At 28.9% G+C, this 22,534-nt stretch overlaps 1 protein-coding gene across 1 annotated transcript in view; it reads left to right on the top strand.

The window, feature by feature from the left end:
- The window catches only part of LOC145185219 (low-density lipoprotein receptor-related protein 1B-like), a 51,876-nt gene extending 33,777 nt beyond the window's left edge, over positions 1–18,099 (top strand). The window contains exons 39-60 of the mRNA XM_090099221.1: positions 96–327; positions 1,146–2,511; positions 2,732–3,011; positions 3,129–3,243; positions 3,349–3,476; positions 3,622–3,769; positions 3,955–4,182; positions 4,592–4,788; positions 4,950–5,087; positions 5,174–5,416; positions 6,136–6,390; positions 6,490–6,678; positions 7,251–7,500; positions 7,578–7,993; positions 8,172–8,276; positions 8,452–8,521; positions 9,279–9,389; positions 9,558–9,674; positions 9,786–9,838; positions 14,914–15,001; positions 17,051–17,183; positions 17,296–18,099. Coding sequence (XP_089955347.1) covers positions 96–327; positions 1,146–2,511; positions 2,732–3,011; positions 3,129–3,243; positions 3,349–3,476; positions 3,622–3,769; positions 3,955–4,182; positions 4,592–4,788; positions 4,950–5,087; positions 5,174–5,416; positions 6,136–6,390; positions 6,490–6,678; positions 7,251–7,500; positions 7,578–7,993; positions 8,172–8,276; positions 8,452–8,521; positions 9,279–9,389; positions 9,558–9,674; positions 9,786–9,838; positions 14,914–15,001; positions 17,051–17,183; positions 17,296–17,415 — 4,982 coding nt within the window. The 3' untranslated portion in view covers positions 17,416–18,099. The remainder of the gene's footprint in view (positions 1–95; positions 328–1,145; positions 2,512–2,731; positions 3,012–3,128; positions 3,244–3,348; positions 3,477–3,621; positions 3,770–3,954; positions 4,183–4,591; positions 4,789–4,949; positions 5,088–5,173; positions 5,417–6,135; positions 6,391–6,489; positions 6,679–7,250; positions 7,501–7,577; positions 7,994–8,171; positions 8,277–8,451; positions 8,522–9,278; positions 9,390–9,557; positions 9,675–9,785; positions 9,839–14,913; positions 15,002–17,050; positions 17,184–17,295) is intronic.
- The last annotated feature ends 4,435 nt before the right edge of the window (positions 18,100–22,534 follow it).

Raw genomic sequence — 22,534 nt, 5'->3', positions numbered from 1 at the left:
TAGTTTTGATTCTAAAGTTGCAAAGTACAATAAATAAAGTATGAGAATCTGCAAGTGAATATATATTTAAAAAAGGGTTTTCTTTTTGATTTTAGGAAGTTGTATTTCTGAACTGTTTAATTGTGATGGAGAAAATGATTGTTCTGATGGTTCAGATGAGAGAAACTGTAACATAACATGTCTATCAAATGAGTTCAGGTGCCTAACTACTTCAAGATGCATACCTTTGCATTACCAGTGCGATGGTGACAATGATTGTGGAGATAATTCTGATGAATCTGATGGAAATGGTTGCATTAAACGTACTTGCAAGAAGGGCGAATTCCAGTAATTTTTTTTTTGTTTGTTTGTTTTGCTGGAATGTAACCTTTTATATAAATATATTTGGTAATAAAATTAAAATAACAAAACTAATAATAAAACTAGGATATAGCATCTTTTTTAACTTCTGAGAAGATAGCATATTGCTTTGTTTTTGCAGGTTTTGTGAAGAAAATATAACATTGTAACACAGAGACAAGTGATGTTTATGTTTTTGTTTAATGGATATAAAATTGGAGTTACCCTTTCATTTTTTCCCATGATTTTTCAATTTTGAAATAATCTTATCTGTGAAATTGAAGCTGATAATAACCTATAAAAAAGTTGCTGAGAAAATAATGATAAAAATAACTATTATTGTCTTTAAAAAAAGGGATTTAACTAATGTCAAGCAATAAAGTTAAATTTAAAAGACAAATCCCTTTTGCTTGAAAAATAATTGATAAAAACATGAAACATCAAGGTGCAGAATCCTTTTAACAGTTCATGACATAATATTACAAAAATATTAAATTTCCCACTGTTTAACTTAATTTTAAAGTCCGAAATTATAATTCAAAAAATTAATACAGGAATAACCTGAGAAATCTACAGAATAACAAAAATGCTTCATGTATTTAGTATTACGCTAAGTATTACAGTTAGCGTTATATTATTCTATTTGATATTTAGTATTAACATGTAGCATTAAGTATTCAATATTTTATTTAGTATTTAGTGTTCCATATAGTATTTTGTGGTATATGTATTTAGTGTTCTATATATTGTATTTTAGTATGTAGTATCTTATGGTTTAATTGTGTAACATTAATGTTTCTTTTTAGGTGTTTAAATGGTATGTGCATAAGAGAAGACTGGCATTGTGATCAAGATGTTGACTGTGCAGATTCATCTGATGAAACAGGATGCAATTGTAATATTTTAACATCTTTTAAATGTAAATCAGGAGAATGTCTTTCTAAAAGTGTTAAATGTGATGGCATAAAGGATTGTAAAGATGGTTCAGATGAAAGTGAAACATTTTGTCCTTGCAATGAAGGAAAATTTATGTGTAGGAACAGCAACAGTAGTGAGTGTATTCTAGAATCACAAGTTTGTAATGGTAAAAAAGATTGTTCAGATGGCTCAGATGAAAAATCTTGTTTCATAAATGAATGTCTTCATACTTCATTGAATCAATGTGCTCACATTTGCAAAGATCTTCCACAGGGTTATGAATGTCTTTGTAAAAATGGCTATAAGTTGGAAAGTGATAAAATATCATGTACTTCAAATTGTGATGACTATGCAACTCATGGCTGCTCACAATATTGCTTGCTTTTCAACAACAGTCGATATGGAGAACATCAGTGTAGCTGCGCACCTGGTTATTCTTTAGATATTAATTTACGTTCTTGCAAGCACAACTCTAATGTAAAGCCATACTTGCTGATTGCAAGTAAGCAGTCAATAAACTCTTTATCTATATCTCAAAACCCAATTTCATATGATATTTTACAAAGAACTAGAAGAGACGCAATATCTGTAGACTTTGATTGGAAAACACAATCATTCTTTTGGATTGATTTGAATCCTGGTGAAATTCAAAAGGCTGGTTTAAACAAAAGCTCTGAATTCAAATCAGTATTAAAAGACATATTTCCAAATCCTTTTGATATATCTTTTGATTGGATAGGAAGAAATTTGTACTTCACTGACTGGGCACATGATAGTATTTATGTCACAAATATGCTAGGCCAATATCGAAAAAAATTATTTAAAGATCGTGTAAACCAGCCATTGTCTTTGGTTTGTCATCCAAAGTCAGGTTATTTATTTTACACCTCAAAAACATCAGGAATGAATTATTATGGCTCAATTTGTCGAGTAGGTTTGGATGGTTCCAAAAAGGAAGTGTTATTTTCCAAAGATATTAAATATCCACAAGGCTTAGCCATTGATCATGTTACTCAAACTCTATACTGGAGTGACTCAGTTCTTAAACGAATTGAGTATGTACATATGAATGATCCAAAGCTTGCTCGTAAAATACTTCTTCGCAGTGCAGGAGAGGTTTTTGGTTTGACATTATTTGAAGATTATTTATATTATTCTTCTCGAGATCCTTTTTCTCTAAACCGTGTACACCGCTGGACTGGTCAAAATTCTACAGTAATTAAAAAAAGTAAAGACAGGTTTTACAGTCTCAGGGTATTCATTTATTTCCTATATTTTTTTACTTTTTAATTTTTATTCCAAGGTAATTTCTTTTAAAAAATAATTTTTTCTCTAGGAACAAGATTGTTTGAATGCTAGATTTTTTATCATTTCCTACAAACATTAAGTAAAAATAAGTTCTTTTGTGATTCTTAACAAAAATGCAGATTTGTTGCAACAGCCATCAAATTACTTTTATGATAAATAATCTTAGGTAGTACACCCATTGCAACAAGCTATGATTGACAATCCCTGCAAAGATGCTGGCTGCTCTACACTTTGTTTACTTTCTCCTGAAGCTGGCTATAAATGTGATTGTCCAGATAACTTTCACATTAGCAGCGATCATAAAACATGCTTATCAAATTGTACTACTGGCCAGTTTAAATGCAATAATTACAGATGCATCCCCTCTGCCTGGCGTTGCGATGGTGAAAATGACTGTGAGGACAATTCAGATGAAGAAAACTGTGAATCTATTAATTGTGGCTCTGGTAACAAAATATTTTTTGTATAAGTTATCAGCAATTAAAGTTTTTCAAATTTAATGCTTTCATGTTGAAAAAGATATGAAATATTTTTTTTTTTTGTCTAATTGGTTATTTCTCTAGACATGTTCCAGTGTAATAATGGTAACTGTACTCGTCAATTTTATATTTGTGATGGTGATGATGATTGTGGTGACAAAAGTGATGAAGAGAACTGCAAAGATCGGCAATGTTTTAGGTACTAAATTGTCATACATTGCTTACCATTTACACATACAAATAAATCAGCTAGTAGCAAAGTTGTGTTATTTTTTAAATAATCATTCTATAATTTTAATCTCAGCTTTCAGTTTCGATGTGCAAATAACCTTTGCATCTTACAAAGCAAACAATGTGATGGACATAATGATTGTGGAGATCAATCAGATGAACTGAAATGCACAAATGTAACATATTTGTGTTCACCTGAAAGTAAGCAAATATTAGTGCAGCATATTTTAAGAGTCCTCTATTTTAACTTACAAGGAATGACTAATCTGCCTAAAAATTTGCTTAAATGAAATTCTTTTTTTATTATTAAAACAAAAAGCTTAGTATGTTTTACTTCTTGACTCAGCTAACTACCAATGCAGAAATGGGCAATGTATAGCCAAGCAATGGCTATGTGACAATGATGCTGATTGTGCTGATGGTAGTGATGAAAATGTAAAAGAATGTAGCTCAAAGCTATGTCAGAAAGGATTTTTCAAGTGCAATAATCAAAGGTAAGAATTGCAAAGATGGGTTTATTTTAACTTATGTATTTGTTGCTGAAGTTAAAACAGAAATGAATCTGAAATAAAAACCAAAGTCATCCTTAAAAAGGTTTTATTTTAATTTAATAGTTAAAATAAATTTTGAGGTTAAAAAAATAAAAGTACTAAAATGAAATTTTTTTCGTATTTATTAGATGCATTTTGAACCGCTATAAGTGTGATGGAGATAATGACTGTAAAGACAATAGTGATGAAGAGGCACCAGAATGTTCTAGTGAAAAATGTAGCTCAAGTATTCATTTTATTTGTGAAAATAAAAAATGCATTTCAAAGTTATGGCGATGCGATGGTGAAAGAGATTGCCGTGATGGTTCAGATGAAATGAATTGCACAAAACTAGCATGTCCAAATAACAGATTTTTGTGCGTTAATGTTTATTTTTATTTTCTTTTTCTGTTTATTCCCTAGTTCTATGAAAGCAAAAGTTTATTCTCTATATATTTTAGAATTCAGCTTATCTGTGATACCAAATAATTTCTTTTGGAATTGAGACACCATTAAGCATCAGTATTTTTTTTAAGAAATATCAAGAAAATTTTATTCACATTTTCAATGTTTCAAGATTTTTTTTTGAAAATGTCTTGAATGTTTCAATCAAGAAAAAAATTGTTTGGTCTTAGAAAAAATAACTAGATAAAGTCTTTTCATTTCTTGTTAAAAAATTTATTTCAAGATACTGATTCTTAATCTCTAAAATATTATTTTTCTTCGCATAATTGCATAATTATCATAATTTCATAAGTTTAACAATTTTATTTCTTTTGAAAAAAGATGTAACAATCAGCATTGTATTGCAAAAGAGTTCAGATGTGATCATGATAATGATTGTGGTGATGGTTCAGATGAAAAAGACTGTGGCGATACATGTTCTAAAAACCAGTTTAGATGTGCTGATGGAAAAGCATGTATAGAAAGTTCATGGCGCTGCGATAATGTAGCTGATTGTGCTGATAAGTCTGATGAAATAAGTAAATCTAACTTTTTAAGTTTTATAATGTGAATTAATTTATTTGTGTTTTAATAAAACTTAAGTTATAAGTATTCTTTTTACTTAGTATAGACTATGGTAAAAATAACTTGGTTTTTCTTTATTCTTTTAAGCAGCTTTTATTATTAACTTGTGTTTTAGGTTGTTCGTCTTCTACTAAACCCCTGTGTCCTTCAAGTCAGTTTCAATGTCATGATGGCTCGTGTATTCGTCGTGATTGGGCTTGTGATAATGTGACAGATTGCTTTGATGGGTCTGATGAAAGCTACGAAATGTGTAGTGAGCAAGATCATTTGTAGTGTTCTTGTTAATAAGTTCTTTGTTTTAGTTAAAAACGTTGCAAAATTATTTTGATATTTTTTTAGGTTCAAAAGCATATTGTAATCCTGAAATTCAATTTCCATGTTCCAAAACTGGTGTTTGTTTACGCAAATATAGGCATTGTGATGGTATTCGAGATTGTGAAGATGGAAGTGATGAAAAAATGTGTCCAACAAAAAACTGTAAGATCACTGATTTTAAATGTGGTGACGGTTCTTGCGTGGATCAAACAAAGAGGTGTGATTTCTATAAGGATTGTGCAAATAATGAAGATGAAAATGATTGTGGTAGGTTTTTAATAAATCTTTTAAACAATTCAAAATCTTTTAAAAGGGTAATCTTAGTAAGGTAAAAGTTTATATACAATTTTAATTGACTAAATATGAAATAAAGATTGCAAATTATTCACAAAAAAAATTTTTTTTTTTTTGAATGTTTGAACTTGTTCCATATTATTTGTAGAATGAATAATATGGTGATAAGTGAACCTCATGACCCAATTGAACTAATTTACCATTGTTGGTAAATTAGTTCAATTAGTCTGAGCAATATTAGCACGATAGCTACACCGTCAGTATCATCATCAGTCACCATCGGTCACCCAAACAATATCCATATAAATCTATAGACTATTTACACATTTCTTGATCAGAAAATATTTTACGCATCTCTATTTAATTTGCCCTTCTCCAACTTTTATAGTACTGATGCCTATCAATATAGTAACAAATATAGATTACAAAAAGTATATGTAAATAAAACAATATAGTAGAGCTCTGAATACCTGTTCATATGCCTTCAACACTTAAATTGATTAGAGCTTAATAAGAAGTATCTATGAAAAGCTTTTTCTTATTATCCCAATTTAAAACAAGGGCAGTTGTTCTAAAAATATATTCTTGTTTGTGATAAATTATCAAAATTGTGTTGTAGTTCATTTTGAGCCTGAAAAAAATTTTCATATTGCTGTTTGTGTTAGATAAACTTCTATATAAAATTTGTTTAGTTCATGGTCATGCAAACCCAGTTACTTGTGATAAACATTGTCAAGGTTCTTCCTGCATTCAAAATGGCACTTGGATACAATGCCAGTGCGAACAAGGCTATAAGTATGATGAAAATAGAATTTGTGTTAACATTAATGAATGTGAGCAAACACCTCTTGTGTGTAGTCAACAATGCAATGATATTAAAGGAAGTTATGGGTGCAAGTGTGTCAATGGTTATGAGCACACTAGTAATGGAGACTGCAAAGCTATTGGTTAGTTGATCATTCTTTAAAAGGTTGAAAATGAATATTTTTTGTTGAAATGGGTTTTTTTTTAAGTTATTTGTGTTGGGTATTGTTTTCTATTTTTAGGTTTTCCTCCTATTTTGTTTGTTCCCACTAGTAGCAAGTTGTTGAAAATATCTAACGATGTTACTGCTTTGGAGACTGATTGGGGTTATATAGCTTCATTTGATTTTAACTCTGGCTTTTATAATAATACACGTCCAATCTTATACACCAGTGATGGAAAGAGTTCACTACAATCATTTCTACTTTCAGGTTTTTAGATTATTAAAAGTTCAAATTTTTGTTAATTTCTTTGTAAATTATATATTTGTATTATATTACCATGTAATATATTACTATTTAATATACTATATTTATATTCAAGTTCTTTTCAGAGCTCACAAGAGGGAGAAGAAAGGGCCATTTTAAAATTGTGAATCCCTTTTGAAGTTTAATATTATAAAAGCAAAAAAAAAAAAAAAATTGTATAAATTTTATATTGAAATATTTAAAACAAAAAAAAAATACAGCTTTTGCAATTTAAACATTTTAAAAACAATCTTAACCATCCATTTCTCATTTTTTGGTTTCTGCAAATAAAAAAGTTTTTGAGCAATATCACCTGCAATAAATAATCCATGTGTAATTAATAATGGAATAAACTTAAGAAATGTTGAGAGCTATTTTTTAGGTTATCATATATTGAATTTAATGTTATATTTTGTATAATACATTCTGGTTTTATATAATACATCATTTTATAATGTATTATCATGAGATTGGTATAGAGGTTGGTTTTAGTTTCCTGTATTTTTTATAATAAATTTTCTTAAAATTTATTTTAGAGACATTCCTGTTTGTATCTATTAAACAGAAACGGCGTTCTAGTGAGCCTGTCTATGAAAAACTGAGTACTTTAGATAATGTTTCACCAAGTCATGTTGTAGTTGACTATATTGGCAATAATGTGTACTGGGTTGATTCCAGGCTTGAAGATGCTGGAATTTATATGGCAAATTGGAAAGGTGAAAATAAAAGAAACGTGTTAAAGCGATCAACAAAAATAGAAGCTTTTACTATGAACCCTGAACAAGGGTACGGTTTATGTCTTATTATAATTGATAACTTTTAGATTCCTCACAAATCCCTATTTTCTAAACATTTCATTTTAGAAAGATGTATTGGTGTGAACATACTTTTGAACCAGTGATATACTCAGCTTACATGGATGGATCAAATATTATGCAATTTTTTACTGAAAATCTTGAGTTTCCTACAAGTTTAGCTGCTGATCCATCCTCACAAAGGCTGTTCTGGGCTGACATGAAAAAACACTCTGTGGAAAGTGTGCGCTTTGATGGAACAATGCATATGATAGTTGTAGATCGGTTTGCTGATCCTCAACTTTTCTTACCAGTGTCCATTGATGTTTTTGAAAATTATGTCTACGGCTTGATGAAACACAGTGGAAAAGTATTCAAAGTTAGCAAGTTAGGTAAAGGTACTATTTCAATTCTGAAAGAAGATCTTCCAAAAACCTCACAACTTCGAATTTATCAGGAATCACGTCAGATTCCAACCAAGAAAGGTAAGTTTTTTAATCTGATGATTTTTTTATATATCTCTTTTTGTACATTTTACAATTTCTCCAGAATATCTGAGCTATCAGAATCCTTGAGTTATTTTAGTGTCCTTATTCTTAAACAAGCTTTAAAGTTAAATAGCTCTTACTGCATCATGTCATAAGTAATTTATTCATTTTGAAGACTTTGAAAATCCTTGTTCCTACTCAAGTTGTCCACAAATGTGCATTGTGTTGGATGGTTATGCCAAGTGTGTTTGCCATGAGAATGCAGTCAATTGCGATAAAAGTAAGTGCCTAAGAAGTTTATCATGAAATTATAATTACAATATTTCTATTATATCAATTAGGTAACACTTAAATTTACTGGGATTAAAATTGTACCTTTTTAGTCAAAAATAGATTGACTTCCAAGTAGTCAATCATTCTCAATACATTCATTACTTGGGCTTTTTTTTTTTTAGTTACCTGTGAAAATAGCTTCTGTAATGGTCAGGGTAATTGCTCTGTTGTAAATGGAAAAAACATTTGCAAGTAAGATTTTATTCTTTTTTTTTTTTTGCAAGATTTTATCCATATTCATTTTATATATAAGATTTATTATTTTGAAGTAAGATTGAAATATGGAAAAATAAAAATTTTTCCATTTTTCAATCTGGAAATATGGAAAAATTTTCTGTTCTCAGTCTTATCTTTAAACTAAAGCTTGATTCAAATGATTCTAAAAATTTATCTTTAAAAGAAAGAGCTAAAACAAAAAGAAGAGGAATTTAATAAAAAGGATGCTGTTAAAAAATTAATGTACTGAGTAAGTAGCTTCAAGCTTACAAATCATTATTTTGCTTTATGCAGGTGCTCATAATTTAAAAATTTTCTCTTTGGTGTAACTCCAGTTTTACTGATAATTATTTCTATCAGATTATTTGTTGATTGTATTAGTAAAAGTAATTTTCTTGATGAAGTTGTAAAATACTTTTTGCAAATAAGTTTTCAACTTTAAAGCTGCATGCAGATTGCAAAAAATTCTTTTACATCCAAATGTATTAACACCTGGAAAATGCTGGCAATAAGGCTTGATATTTTCATAGGTTTCTTGAAAATGCTACCAAAAAGATTTGATATTTTTTTTGTTGTTACATATAAATGTTAACAAATATGGTGTGTTCTGGCATTATGTGTCTGATAAAATGCATATATTTAGCCTATAATTACTGTTTATTATTGCAATTACTATAATTTATTATAATTTTTGGTTTTCTTACTTGATTAAAAAAAACTGATTTCGCTTCAGATGCAATGAAGGGTGGAAGGGGAATGACTGCAAAAGAAATCAAGCTTTATGCAATGAAGTTAAGTGCTTACATGGTGTATGTGATGTTAAAGATGAAGGAGCTGTATGCATGTATGTGTCATTGGCCCTCTGCATTATCTTAATCTTTTTTTTTTTTTTTTTTTTTTTTTTTTTTTTGTATAAAAAGTGGTGTATGAGTTAACAAATTTATATGTTTATTTTACAAGTTGAATTACTGTTTTTGTATAAATTATGTCTGTAAATTTGTACTTTGTTTAGCTGCGAGGATAACTTCATTTCTGTAAATAATTCTCTGGAGTGTGTTCCTGCTTGTCTTAAAGTATGCCCACCTAACTATGAGTGTGCATTTGACTCAAAAAATTTGCAAATTTGCTAGTAAGTATAATTTTATATGGGTGCTACTTTTTGCTACATTTTTGCTACATTTTTTTTATTTCGTGTATTGAAATTTTTTTAAAAAAATTTGTGCTACACTATTTCTTGCAGCTGCAAATCAGGTAACTGCACCACTGTAGATGTTAAAGAAGGAAGTTCAACTAGTAAGATTATTTTTTTGTTAATGCTTTTTATTAGCAGGATAGTTTTAGAATATTATTGAATAGAGAGATCAAAAAGTCATACCTACATGTTCAAAATTGGGAGTACAACAACAGTAACCAGATGAAATGTTGTTATTAATGATAATTTTTCATGGAAAATAAGTTAACTTTAGATTTAAAAGGAAAAGAATTTGTTTGAATCTGATTTAACATGGGCACTGCTTTTTTGACTATTTGAGTATGCTCAAATTATTAGCAGGATGAGCTTTGAGTTCCAAATGAATAATTTTGTTTCATGAACTTTACTTATCTTTAAAGAATGTACTCAAACTGGAGATAACCTGTTTTAAATTATCCTCACTTTTTGATAAGTTGTATTGAATAAGTGAGACAAGACTGACTGGATAAATATTTCTGGCCTATATTTCATTCTGATACATTTTATTCTATGAAATTTAACACTTTTTTTTATCCAGTTTCAATAGTTAGAAAACATTTTGCCAAACTACCCTTCTAACAGAGATTGAAACAGTCCATTATACTTAACAGTTCACAAGGAAGTTTACCTTAGTATCCATCAATAGTTTGGAATGGCCCATGTAAATTAACAACATTTGTAGAACTCTTTAAATCTTATCAAAGAACATATCAGTTAGCACAAAGATGACATATTTCATCATCTTAGCATAATGTAAAAAAGAAAATTAGAGAGTAAATTCTGCTGTTAGATTACCCTGGGTAACTCAGCTGTTAGATTACCCTGGGTAATGACTTTAAGCCACAGTATACAGTAAAGTATGGTTGCATAAAAATCTCAGTAATGGGATATTTTTTACATAAAGCGTGTACACGAAATAAATGTGAAAGTAGAAAAACAACTAAAAAAAAGTACTCCTCAATTTTTATTTCGAACCAAGTAATAATTTTAATGCAATAATGTAAGAAGATCAAACATTAAAAAAATTAATTATTCCTGTGGGAATCTAATAAAATTTCGAGCTTTTGCTTTAGTGGTACCCATAAGCTTGCGCACAGAATAAGAATCAAAACTATTTGATGCTTTTTTAAATGATATTTTAATATCTTAAATGTTTCTGCAAAGCTTTTTTGTTTTTTTCATTTTTCTTTTGATAATAGCCCAGTAATTTTCAATAACTCTCAATGCTGGGCAGTTTTGAGGATTTTCTGTTTTGAGGATTTTCTGTTTTAGGCACAAATTTCACATTATTCTTTTTATACCATTCCATAGCTAGTCTACAATAATGAATTGATGCTAAATAAGGCCAGAACATAGGTCTGTTATTGTGTGATTTAATGAGAGGTAAAAGGCGTTTTTGTAAACATTCTTTAACATATATTTGACCAGAAAGTGTGGACTGAGAAATATAAGGTGCTGATTTTTTGCCACAACTGCAAATAGCTTGCCAAATCAAAACTTTTTTAGCGAACTTGTCATGTTTAGTGTATTTAAATTTCTTATCTGCTTTTCCTCTATATTTGGCAATATAATAAACAGCACCAGGAATTTGTTGATGATCGTACTTGATATAAGTTTCATCATCTTCAATAAAACAGAAATTTTTAGAAATAAAATTGTCATACAACTTTCTGCCGCAGGTTCTTGCACTTTTTTGTTGGGTTTCAGAACGGTTGGGCACTTTTTGTGCTTTGAAAGAATGAAAACCATGTTTGTTTCTAACTTTTACAATGAAACTATGAGAAACTCCATATATTTTTGCGCGTTCCCTGAGTGAAAGGCTTGGGTTATTCTTAAAACTGTTAACCAGTTTTCTAACTAGTTTTATATCTTTAAAACCTTCCTTTCTTCCACCACCAGATTTGCGTTTGATCAATTTTGTTTGAGAAAAACGTTGAATAACACGACTAACGATGTATGGATGTATTTGCAATGATTTTGCTATCGAATTGTAGCTACTATTAGGATTTTGTAAATATTTGTGCATAATTTTTTCTCTTACATCTTCTTCTTTTGTCATTTTTAAAACTAATTTCAAGTTAAATCCAAAAACTAACATATTTTTTTGTAACCACAACACATTGTAAACAAAATACAAAACAATTAAAAAGATTTTAATACAACCACTGAAAAAAAATGATATGCTTATTCTTTCACATTTATTTCGTGTACACGCTTTAAATGTATTATGGATCTTTTGTGTGCTAAAATGAAAAATACATTCATCTTGTATTAAAATACTTGTTTCTGGGTGGTAGATTTAGGGTGATTGGATAGAACATGATTGTTTGTTAATCAAAACAAACTTTTGCAACTAAATATTGGTTCCACACATTTAAAATGATGTTGAATTTTCTTTCAATTAAAAAATAATGCAAACTTGAAAAAAATTTAAATACTTAGATTTTCGATTTGTAATGTTTTCATTTTTAAATAATTTTTTCTAAAAAATGTTCAAAGCTAAAAGAAACGCTGGAAAAGAAAACCATATATATTTAAAAACAATTTATTATATACAATCCGTGTCACGCACCTTTTGTTTTGAATCTTTGATATATTTTAGGTTTAATTAAAAATAACCATGTTTTGTTTATGATTAATTAAAAATATCCATGCTTTGTTATGTTTAATGAATGTCATAAAACAATAAAAAGAAACCATTTAATTGTTCCATTCAAAAATTTGATATAAATATTTTATACAACTAGTTGTTGCAAAAAATAATTAACTCAAAACTAGAGGGTACTATGATCTTTAAATTGGGGTCTCTATAAGCAATATTAGTTTTATGTTAATATCTAAATATTATAAATAATTAGAATAAAATCCCATTATTTTTTTTTTAGCTGTCTCATTTGTATGGATGCATGTCAGTTTTCAGCAATTTACAGGGTGCAGCTGTAATTTGAAAACTTTTCAGAACATTTTTCAAAATCAATTTTTAAAGCACTAAAAAACTATATTCATGGAATATTAATAAAACAAAAGTTGAAGATAAATGCTTTTTCCACCTTGAAATTCAATTAGGTCTTTTTTTTTTATAACTGCCTCAACCCTAGGATGGAAGGACTGGCAGGTGCTGATTATATAGTTTGTTGACATTGAGTTCCAACCACAGGTAATAGATGACTTTAGTGATTTGACACTTGATGGGGCTTTTTTGCAAGCCTTGTTCTCAATTACACTCCACACACTGGTTGCCAAAAGTCTTTGTGCCAGAAAGTAGTCATATTGTCCTGAAGATATTGTTTGATTTTTCTGGACCCATGACAGGGTGCATTATCCTGTTGAAGTTTTTATTGCCTTCTAAGAATGTCTTCTTCAGTCATGGTTTCACATGACATTTTAGTAGGCTGATATACACATCAGAGCTAACTTTTCTTTCTTTTTGATGTAGCTTAGTGGACATTTCTCTCCATTAGAAGCGATGATTCTTAGTATCATGACAGGCTGAGAGTGCTTGGTATGATACACAGGTGGTGCTCTATCATCCTTCTGCACTGTGAATCTGTCATTTCATCTATTAATTACACAGTCAACACTCAAGTTCGGAAAAATTTTAACTAATAACAAAACAGTTTGTTGAAAATTCAGAAGGTTCTTTGATTGCTTAAAAAAAATCACATTGACTTTTCCAAGTGTTTTTAGAGTTCTTCTGACTGTCTTCTCATTAACATTGAACAGTTTTACTGTCTTTCTATTGAACACAGTAGAATTCTTTTCAACATGCTTTTTTAGCTTTCCAGTGAACTTTTTATCAACTTTTTTGTCACTGGAGAGGCCATTTGGGCTCTCTCAGTACTGTCACATTTTTTCAATTTGTAAAATGTAGTTTTACACAGTCCAAAAATACAAATCACTTCACTTGCAGGCAAACCTGCGCGAATCAAATTTAAAACTTCAATCCTTTGGCTTTCATTGTAAAACTTTTAACTAAAATATTAGTTCACACAATTTCATTCAAATCAAAGACATTCATTGAACAATAAAGAACAAAAACAAATTTTGGAAATTTTTTATTTTACATCATAAAGCCGAGCCAAAAATTTGTCTGCAAATCATTGCCTCAAGCTGCATGTCAATTTTAGAAAGTTTTTTACAGCAATTATTGAAAATACTTGTTGGAAAGCCTAATACCAACCAAAAAAAAAAGAAAAATTTTAGTCTTTCATAAAGAAAAGATCAGTCTCAGGAAATTGCTATGAGACTCAATAGATTAGAGCATCCTATCTGAAATTTCTTGAAAAATCCCTTTGAATATGGCAAATATGTACAGAAACAAAAGCAAATGAAAGTCTATTCAAGAGAGATGTCAAATTGTTAGATTGTTATCAAATTAAATGAAATCTTTGTGCCAAGTTAAGTCAGAATTTGCACTTAATGCTAAAAGAGAAACAATTAGACAGGACATCAATTGGTAAGAGAAAAGAAACCAGAAATTTAGGAAATTTTTCAACCCGAAATTTAGGAAAGTTTGTTAATGGTCTTCTGCTTTGCTGGAAAGTTGAATTTAGTTTTCACATAGTGCAGAATGAATAGTGGAGACAACACACCGTTGTTAGGGTCAGCACTGATTTTATTTAAGAATAAGTATCGGCATAAAAGATTTGTTTTCCAACAAGTCATGTTAGTACAGAGACCATAGCATGGTTTGAAGTTAAGAAAACTTATTTGATGGGATGGCCAGCTCAAAGTCCTGATTTGAATCCTGTAGAAAATATGTGTAACATCACTGTGAGATAAATTTATGCAAATAGCAAGCAAGATGATAGCCCACATTAGAAGTATGTCAATATTAGTTTAAGTTATTTGAGCACAAAGGAGCAGTAACAAAATGTTAAAAAGAAAAACATTGCATCTATACAAGTGCATCTATAGAATTGACACCACTTTCTTGATTTTTCATGAAATTTAAATTTCTCTTAATTTCCAATTATATCATTATTCTAACATGTTATTTTTGAATTTTCTGCATAAAATTTAATATAAATTTAGGTGTGTCTGTAGAATTGAGACTTTTCATGTAATACTATCTATTTAAATACAACTAAATCAGCTACAACACTTAAATAATTCAAATAATTCAAATTTTTTTTAGAATTATTGACAACTCTGATTCCAGTGGTCATTGGTATAATGTTGGCTGCTATTGTTTTGATTGTAATCGGTATAAAGCGGAGAAGGCAGTAAGTTAGTTTATAGTTTTAAGATCCAGTGATGGAAATAATAGTAAATACACCATAGCATACATATTCCTACATTTTAAATTGCTTCTCAAACATGTGTTGTATTCTAGTTTTAAATAATATTGCTTTGTACATTTCTAAATATGGTAAGTTTGAGAAGTGTTCCATGCACATTTAGTTAATTACCTGATTAAAGTAAAAACATTACATTCATGCATGTTCTGCCTACATCTGCCTACATCAGAGTTTGGTGGTGGATTTATTTGGTTGTAAAAAAAACGTTCTTTTCAAATTACATTTTCTTCAAGAATAAAATGTGTTTTTTTCTTAACTTTTTATTTTTATCAATTGAATGTATTTGTGCATTATAAGTAGGCTAATATTTTATTATGCATTGAATTTCGTATTTAAATAAGAAAAAACTTGAAATTAAACAAATTTTTAACTTGAATTTTCTTTTTCTTTACATTTTTACCGCCTTTTTATATTGTTATTAAAAGCTTAGCCAATTAATAAGCCTTTTTATAGTTGGTATTTTTATACTGTAGTTGGTATTTATATATTGTAGTTGGTATTTATGATTTGAAAAAAATGTTATTGCTTTTAGTACAGAAAATCAAAATCCAAATGAAATATTCCTTATAATATTTTGCTTACATGCTGCATGTAGAGCAAAATAAACATACAATAAAAGTATTCAAAAAAAGCATTATAAAAGAAACAAAATTTCAGTAAATAAAGACAAACAAAAAAAAATATTCCAAGATTGTGAGTTAAAGGAAATGGCTGAATTAAATATTTCTCTAATCAACTTCAGAATAAGTGTTGCAATGTGAGCTTATCAACCACATCTTATTGCGGTACAATATAGTCTGAAGATGTAATGGGTGACAGTGATAATAGCACTGGTGCAAGAGTTTTTCTCCCAGGTGTGGATAACATACTTTTTTTTTTTTAAAAAAAAATTGTATCTTTGATTTGTTGGCAATTTCCCATATTCTCAAGGGCAAAATTGTGTGCAATAAATGCTAGTTTTGCAGCTCTTTCGATTGTCAATCTCATGGTCAGCTGAATGTTTTTGGAAATGGCAAACAAAGATCTCTTAACAACAGAGGCACTTGTTGTTGGCAAGCTCAAAGTTTCACTGGCAACTTTTGAAAACTTTGTGAAATTCGGCCCTTCCACCAAGTTATTGGACTTCCAAAGTTCTCATTCTAATGTATTTATTCATCTGGTTATCAACAGCTAAAACAATCACAACATCAGGAGGAGTTTAAGGAGAAACAGAATACTAACTGCACTTCATCAGCTCTCATAGTGGGTTGATTACAATTAATGGCCTAGATAGGACGCACAGGCAGCCCAACTGTGACCTACTATATTCCTGGTCTGAACTTGGCCACTACACTGGCATATTCAGTATAAACAGTGATCTGGTTTTCTTTTACTATAATCTTTGAGGCACAGTTGATGGTAATACAATCTTAGAGTATTCAGACCTGTCTTCCATATTATGGAAAACAAGTACAGATAAATATCTCAATAAATATTTTAAAATGTGATTTATAAAACTGTTAAACAGCATACCCAAAGGGCTTAGCGCAGTTTACAAAATTTGAGGATTTTGCAAAAAAGTATTAACTTTTTTCAAATTGTCTAACCTTTTGTATGTAAACAACGAAAAATCACTAAATTTTTCTCTGTACAAAGATCAACTAACATTTTTTTACAAATTTTATATATTTTTTTAAATATATTCTTTTCCAGTAAATTTTCGCTATTTTTTTTAAAATTAATATTTCGATGAGAAAAATCAAAGAAACTTTATCACCTATTCTATTATTATTATTCTATTAATATTATTGTATTATCGTAATACTACTGCATGATTGTACCATGTGTTTTTTTTGTAAATAGATAAATTTCTGTAACTTATTTTTAAATAGAAAAAAAAGCTTAAATCATCCTCTCGACGAACCTGACAATTAAAATATTTATTATTCATATAAACTAATTTTTTTTTTTTTTTTGTTTAATTCTTTCAATTAGAAGCAACCAGTATGCACCAAGAAAAATTAAAAATCTCGAAATGGAGAATCCAACTTTTGCTTATAGTGGATTACAAGATCAAATTTACGATGATTCGCTTCCCGATTCTGATCGATTTATGACTGAACATAAGGTTTATTTGCATACTAATATTTTAGATTTTTCATTAGTTTTGTTGTCAAAGTTTAAGGCTATGTTTACTTTTAACCGATATCGCAGTTAAAATTACTTTTTTCCTATTTTAGGGTTTTAAAGAGATGACATACGAACCGCCGTTTTCTGAGGGAGAATCTCTAGGCCGGATAATTTATCGAGATCCCTATAGCGAAAAATTAAAATTAGTTGATGACGAATACGAAGCGTGAGTCTAAATGAGATTTTCGAAATACATTTATGTAGGGTTTAAAGCATGATCCATGTAAACGGCAGACAATGACTAACGCACTAAACCCTGAAGCATGTGAACTAAAAAGCCGACGGAGAAATTTACTTTTCAACTTAAGATGTTATTTTCGACGAGATTCATCGAGCGTAATTTTATGTGTAAACTATTCAAAAAACAGTTTTTAACATATTTAAAAATTCTCTATTTAATTTCACAAGATTTATTTATTTTAATTATTGCTTCACTTTCTACGTTTTTCTATTTCGCGATTATATATTTTTTTTGTATTTTCCAAGAATTTTTATTAACGCATTTTTCTTAGAGTTTTTTGCCTTGTTCTTTTATTGTATATGTTATTGTTAAGGCGTATTTTATTATTTATCATCAATTTTTGTATAACAAGAGCAAGTAAATAGTTTGTTTCCAGGCCACTTTTCACTTGGTTTAAAACTTTTACGTAACATAACATGTTTGTAATTCTTTTTTTAACTCAGTATTAGTGGCGTGAATTTAATTGGCTTAAATTTCAGTTCTTTTAACATGTGACGTTTAATACATTAATAAATTTCGATCTTCATTATATTAGGAGTGCTTTTATTTTTATCGTATTTTATTTTGTAAGTTTTTGTTTGGAAAGTGTTTTACAAGATTAATTTTCAAATAACCTGTAAACTTCTTTTCCCACGGTTCAACTGGTTTTTAAATGTTCCAAAACCTCCTAACCACGTGACTTCTCCCCCTATTCCACCACTCGGTGATTTACAGTGACTTTTATTAAAATAAAAATTTTCTGTAGTCTTCTCATGACAGAAATTTTTTATGGTTTTTACTAAAAAGAAAAATTTTTTCCTACTGTTAGCGTATGTGCTTTTATTTAATAACAAAGTTGGGTAACAAAGACAATCCACTATCAAGTATCATTTCAGCTGCAATGAAGCAATTGGAGATTGAAGCCTACATCGGGTCTTAAATATTTTGGACGCAACTGAATTTTGGACATTTTGGACCCGTAGTGGGTGATCTTTAGATCATTCTACTTTTGGTTATATACAGTATTGGACAAAACATTTGCAACCAAATAATGCTAATTTAGTTTCTTTATATAAAAATGCTGCATTTTTTCAATTTAGAGAAATAACTATGTAACTGTTTAGAGACAAAGTTCTTCAACTTTTATTCATCACAAAGTTCATTATTTCTACACGAAAATTAATAAATTAATCAAAAGTATTAAAAAAAGTTGATTTCCTTCTGGACAAAACAAGTGCAACAAGACAAAATGTTGACCAAGCTGTATTTCGCTATCAATATTTCGTGGCGAATCCTTTGTTGTCGATCACAGCCTTGCATCTTCGAGGCATAGATTCGATCAGGTGATCAATGAAACTTTGTGGAATCGCTGCCCAGGCCTTTTGGATTTGTTCAAACAGTTGATCCTTATTACGAACACCTTCACGATTCATTCTGCGGTTGACGATCTCCCACAGGTTCTCAATAGGGTTGAGATCCGGAGATTGAGGCGGCCAATCCATCACCGATAGGTGGTTGTCTTGAAACCACTGCTTGACTACTTTTGCAGTGTGTTTCGGATCGTTGTCTTGCTGAAAAACCCATTTTATTGGCATATTCCATTCAGCATGAGGTAACATAACATCTTTCAGGATAGTTTTATACATGAAACGGTCCATTATTCCATCGTTTCAATGTATTGGATCTAGACCGTTAGCAGAAAAACACTCCCAGACCATTATATTGCCTCCACCATGCTTCACGGTCTTATGGCAGTAACATAAATTGAGGCGTTCTCCGGCCGGTCGACGTGCACGGTAAATGCCATCGCTCCCAATGATGTTGAACTTCGATTCATCACTGAACAGGACAGTTGGCCATTTCTGCACATTCCAGTCAATATGAGATGTAGCAAACAGGAGTCTTTTCTTCTGGTTTTTTAGTAAAATCAGCGGTTTCTTTGCAGGGCGTCGAGAAAACAATCCGGCTTCAACAGCACGTCGTCTGGTTGTTCGGTCCGATACAGGCAGCTCTAATTGCTTTTGTATCTCGACTGATGATATCCAGGGATCCTTCTTGACGGATCTGACGATCATAGAATCCTCTCTAGAAGTGGTGGAACGCGGTCTTCCACCTTTGTTATCTGCTGCCAACTTCCCCGTAGAACGATATTTGGAACATAGTCTTGATACGGTCCATTTTTTTACGCGATATTTATCACAAATACTTTTTTGTGACATTCCACTTACGTAATCGCTAATAGTTTTCTTTCTTAGTTCCAATCCAAGACTGTCGGGAGCCATTTTTGCACTTGAAGTCATAAAAATAGTAAAAACAAATAATCACGCTTCTCAAGGCTTACCGTGTTACATTTACCTTGTGATGATACAATAATGCTCTGTGGAACACAACGTCTTGGTTGGATGTGGACTGTATTGATGTAATGAAACACTTGTTGTATTTCACTTCTTGTATTGATGTTCTTCGATAAAACACTTTGATAAAACTCACTTCGATAAACTGTCTTAATAATACTGACTGATTGACTTCCATATACTGACTGATTTACATGTCGATTTACATGTCTCTTATATAGTAAAATGAACCTGTGTTAACCTGTTCTGGAAGATTCTAGATGCTTCTTTTCGATGCTTCTGGAAGCTTCTGGATGCGTCTGGATGCTTCTGAATGTTTCTGGATATTTCTGGATACTACTGGATGCTTCCAGATGCTTCTGCTGGAAACTTCTGGAAGCTACTGCATGCTTCTGGAAACTTCTGGAAACTTCTGGATACTTCCTTTAATTATTAAAAAACTTCCGTGACGTTGACACGGACCAGACTTAAGAAAATGAAACAAACCAAAAAAGTTGCACTTGTTTTGTCCGCTGCAAAATGGCACTTGTCAACGAAGTTCTGCCTGTGTGCTGTCACATGTCAGTTGATTGCTCATGTCATAGCATGCTATGACTCCAGACTCTTGAACTGTTTGCTGTGGTAGTATAGTTCGTTTCGTTTTTAAGACATGTAAAATGAGGAACACTTTTTAGAATTGTTCGATGTTGGTTGCAAATATTTTGTCCAATACTGTATATTTAGTAATTTTAAACCTTTAACATTCACTTGATAATATTTAATTTTTATATTCTTACAAGTAACAATCATTTAATTTTCCTCTCACAAATAATAATCATTTAGTTTATTGTGGAAAACAATAAAATTTGGAATAAACGTGTGATCAAGGTATAATTCAAAACATCTCTTCAACAGATTATCATTTAAAACTTGATCAAGTTTTAAATTGCACTAACTATAAAAAGTAAAGAAAAAAATTTTTTTTTTTTTTTTTTTCTTATGCACATAACTAAAAAATGTTTATTAGTTTTATTTGTTTATTAGTTTTTTAGTAAAAAGTTTTATTTGTTTATTAGTTTTAAATCTAACTACTGACCTTCACGACGGCTATCATTCAGGTTATACTTAAAATAGGTAAACGAATTATCACTTTTTTTTCTCGGTTATTTCCTTCAGAATTTTATTTTCCTTCACACTTATTGTTCAACTGTTTGTAATTTCTCTTGCACAATGCCCATAAGCGTTCTATTGGTTAGCTACAACTGATGCATTTTATTCTCGTTGGTCACATAGTCAATTTTTTAAAATAAATTGTATAATTAAATTAGTCAATAGTTTATTTAAAAATTTTTTCATTATGCGGGCTGGCCATACCTGGCAAGAATATAAAGTGATTTTGCTTCGGTTTGTTTATATATAAAGTATGCTTGTTTCCTTTTTTTAGGCTTAGAAACTTGATCACCATGTGCAATGGGCTGCCACAATAAGTATTTAGCATAGAAATTCAATTTTTGCTTCTTTTTAGCTTCAATATCACCCTCGCAACACCGCTTGTATTTTAGTATTCATTACTCAACGATCAACCCGAATTTCATTTTTAAATTCAATTTATAAAATGAAGAACTTTTATTAAAAAACGTTTACACAATCTTCTATCATTGATCTCTGTGCCCGTTTTTTTTAAACTTTAAGGCTGTTAAATTCTTTTTTTTTTTTTTATCTAAAATATCTTTTATAAATTTTATAGAATAAATTTAAAAAATCTTCAAATTGATTATGCAATACAATAAACTCTTAAATACCTAAAATTGTTAATATTATAAATATAAATATATATCTTAAACTGTTGACCCCCCTTGAAAATCTATTTAAACTTGTTATGAGCTTCAATCTTTTAGGAAATGCGGTAATGATCCTAAAATATCAAAATTTGTGTGAAGAGAATTTTTTAATTACAGTTAGTAATAATAATAATAATAATAATAATAATAATAATAATAATAATAATAATAATAATAATAATAATAATAATAATAATAATAATAATAATAATAATAATAATAATAATAATAATAATAATAATAATAATAATAATAATAATAATAATAATAATAATAATAATAATAATAATAATAATAATAATAATAATAATAATAATAATAATAATAATAATAATAATAATAATAATAATAGTAATAATAATAATAATAATAATAATAATAATAATGATAATATTAATAATAATAATAATAATAATAATAATAATAATAATAATAATAATAATAATAATAATAATAATAATAATAATAATAATAATAATAATAATAATAATAATAATAATAATAATAATAATAATAATAATAATAATAATAATAATAATAATAATAATAATAATAATAATAATAATAATAATAATAATAATAATAATAATAATAATAATAATAATAATAATAATAATAATAATAATAATAATAATAATAATGATAATAATAGTAATAAAAATATTATTATTATTATTATTATTATTATTATTATTATTATTATTATTATTATTATTATTTTATTATTATTATTTTTGTTATTATTATTATTATTATTATTATTATTATTTTATTATTATTATTATTATTATTATTATTATTATTATTTTATTATTATTATTTTTGTTATTATTATTATTATTATTATTATTATTATTATTATTATTATTATTATTATTATTATTATTATTATTAT

Source organism: Hydra viridissima, unplaced genomic scaffold (assembly GCF_058129835.1).
Source record: "Hydra viridissima isolate aposymbiotic clone 2 unplaced genomic scaffold, HvirCarnegie_v1 scaffold_9, whole genome shotgun sequence".
NCBI classification, from domain to species: domain Eukaryota; kingdom Metazoa; phylum Cnidaria; class Hydrozoa; order Anthoathecata; family Hydridae; genus Hydra; species Hydra viridissima.
The sequence above is the reverse complement of the archived record's forward strand: the minus strand, read 5'-3'. Positions and strand labels throughout refer to the sequence as shown.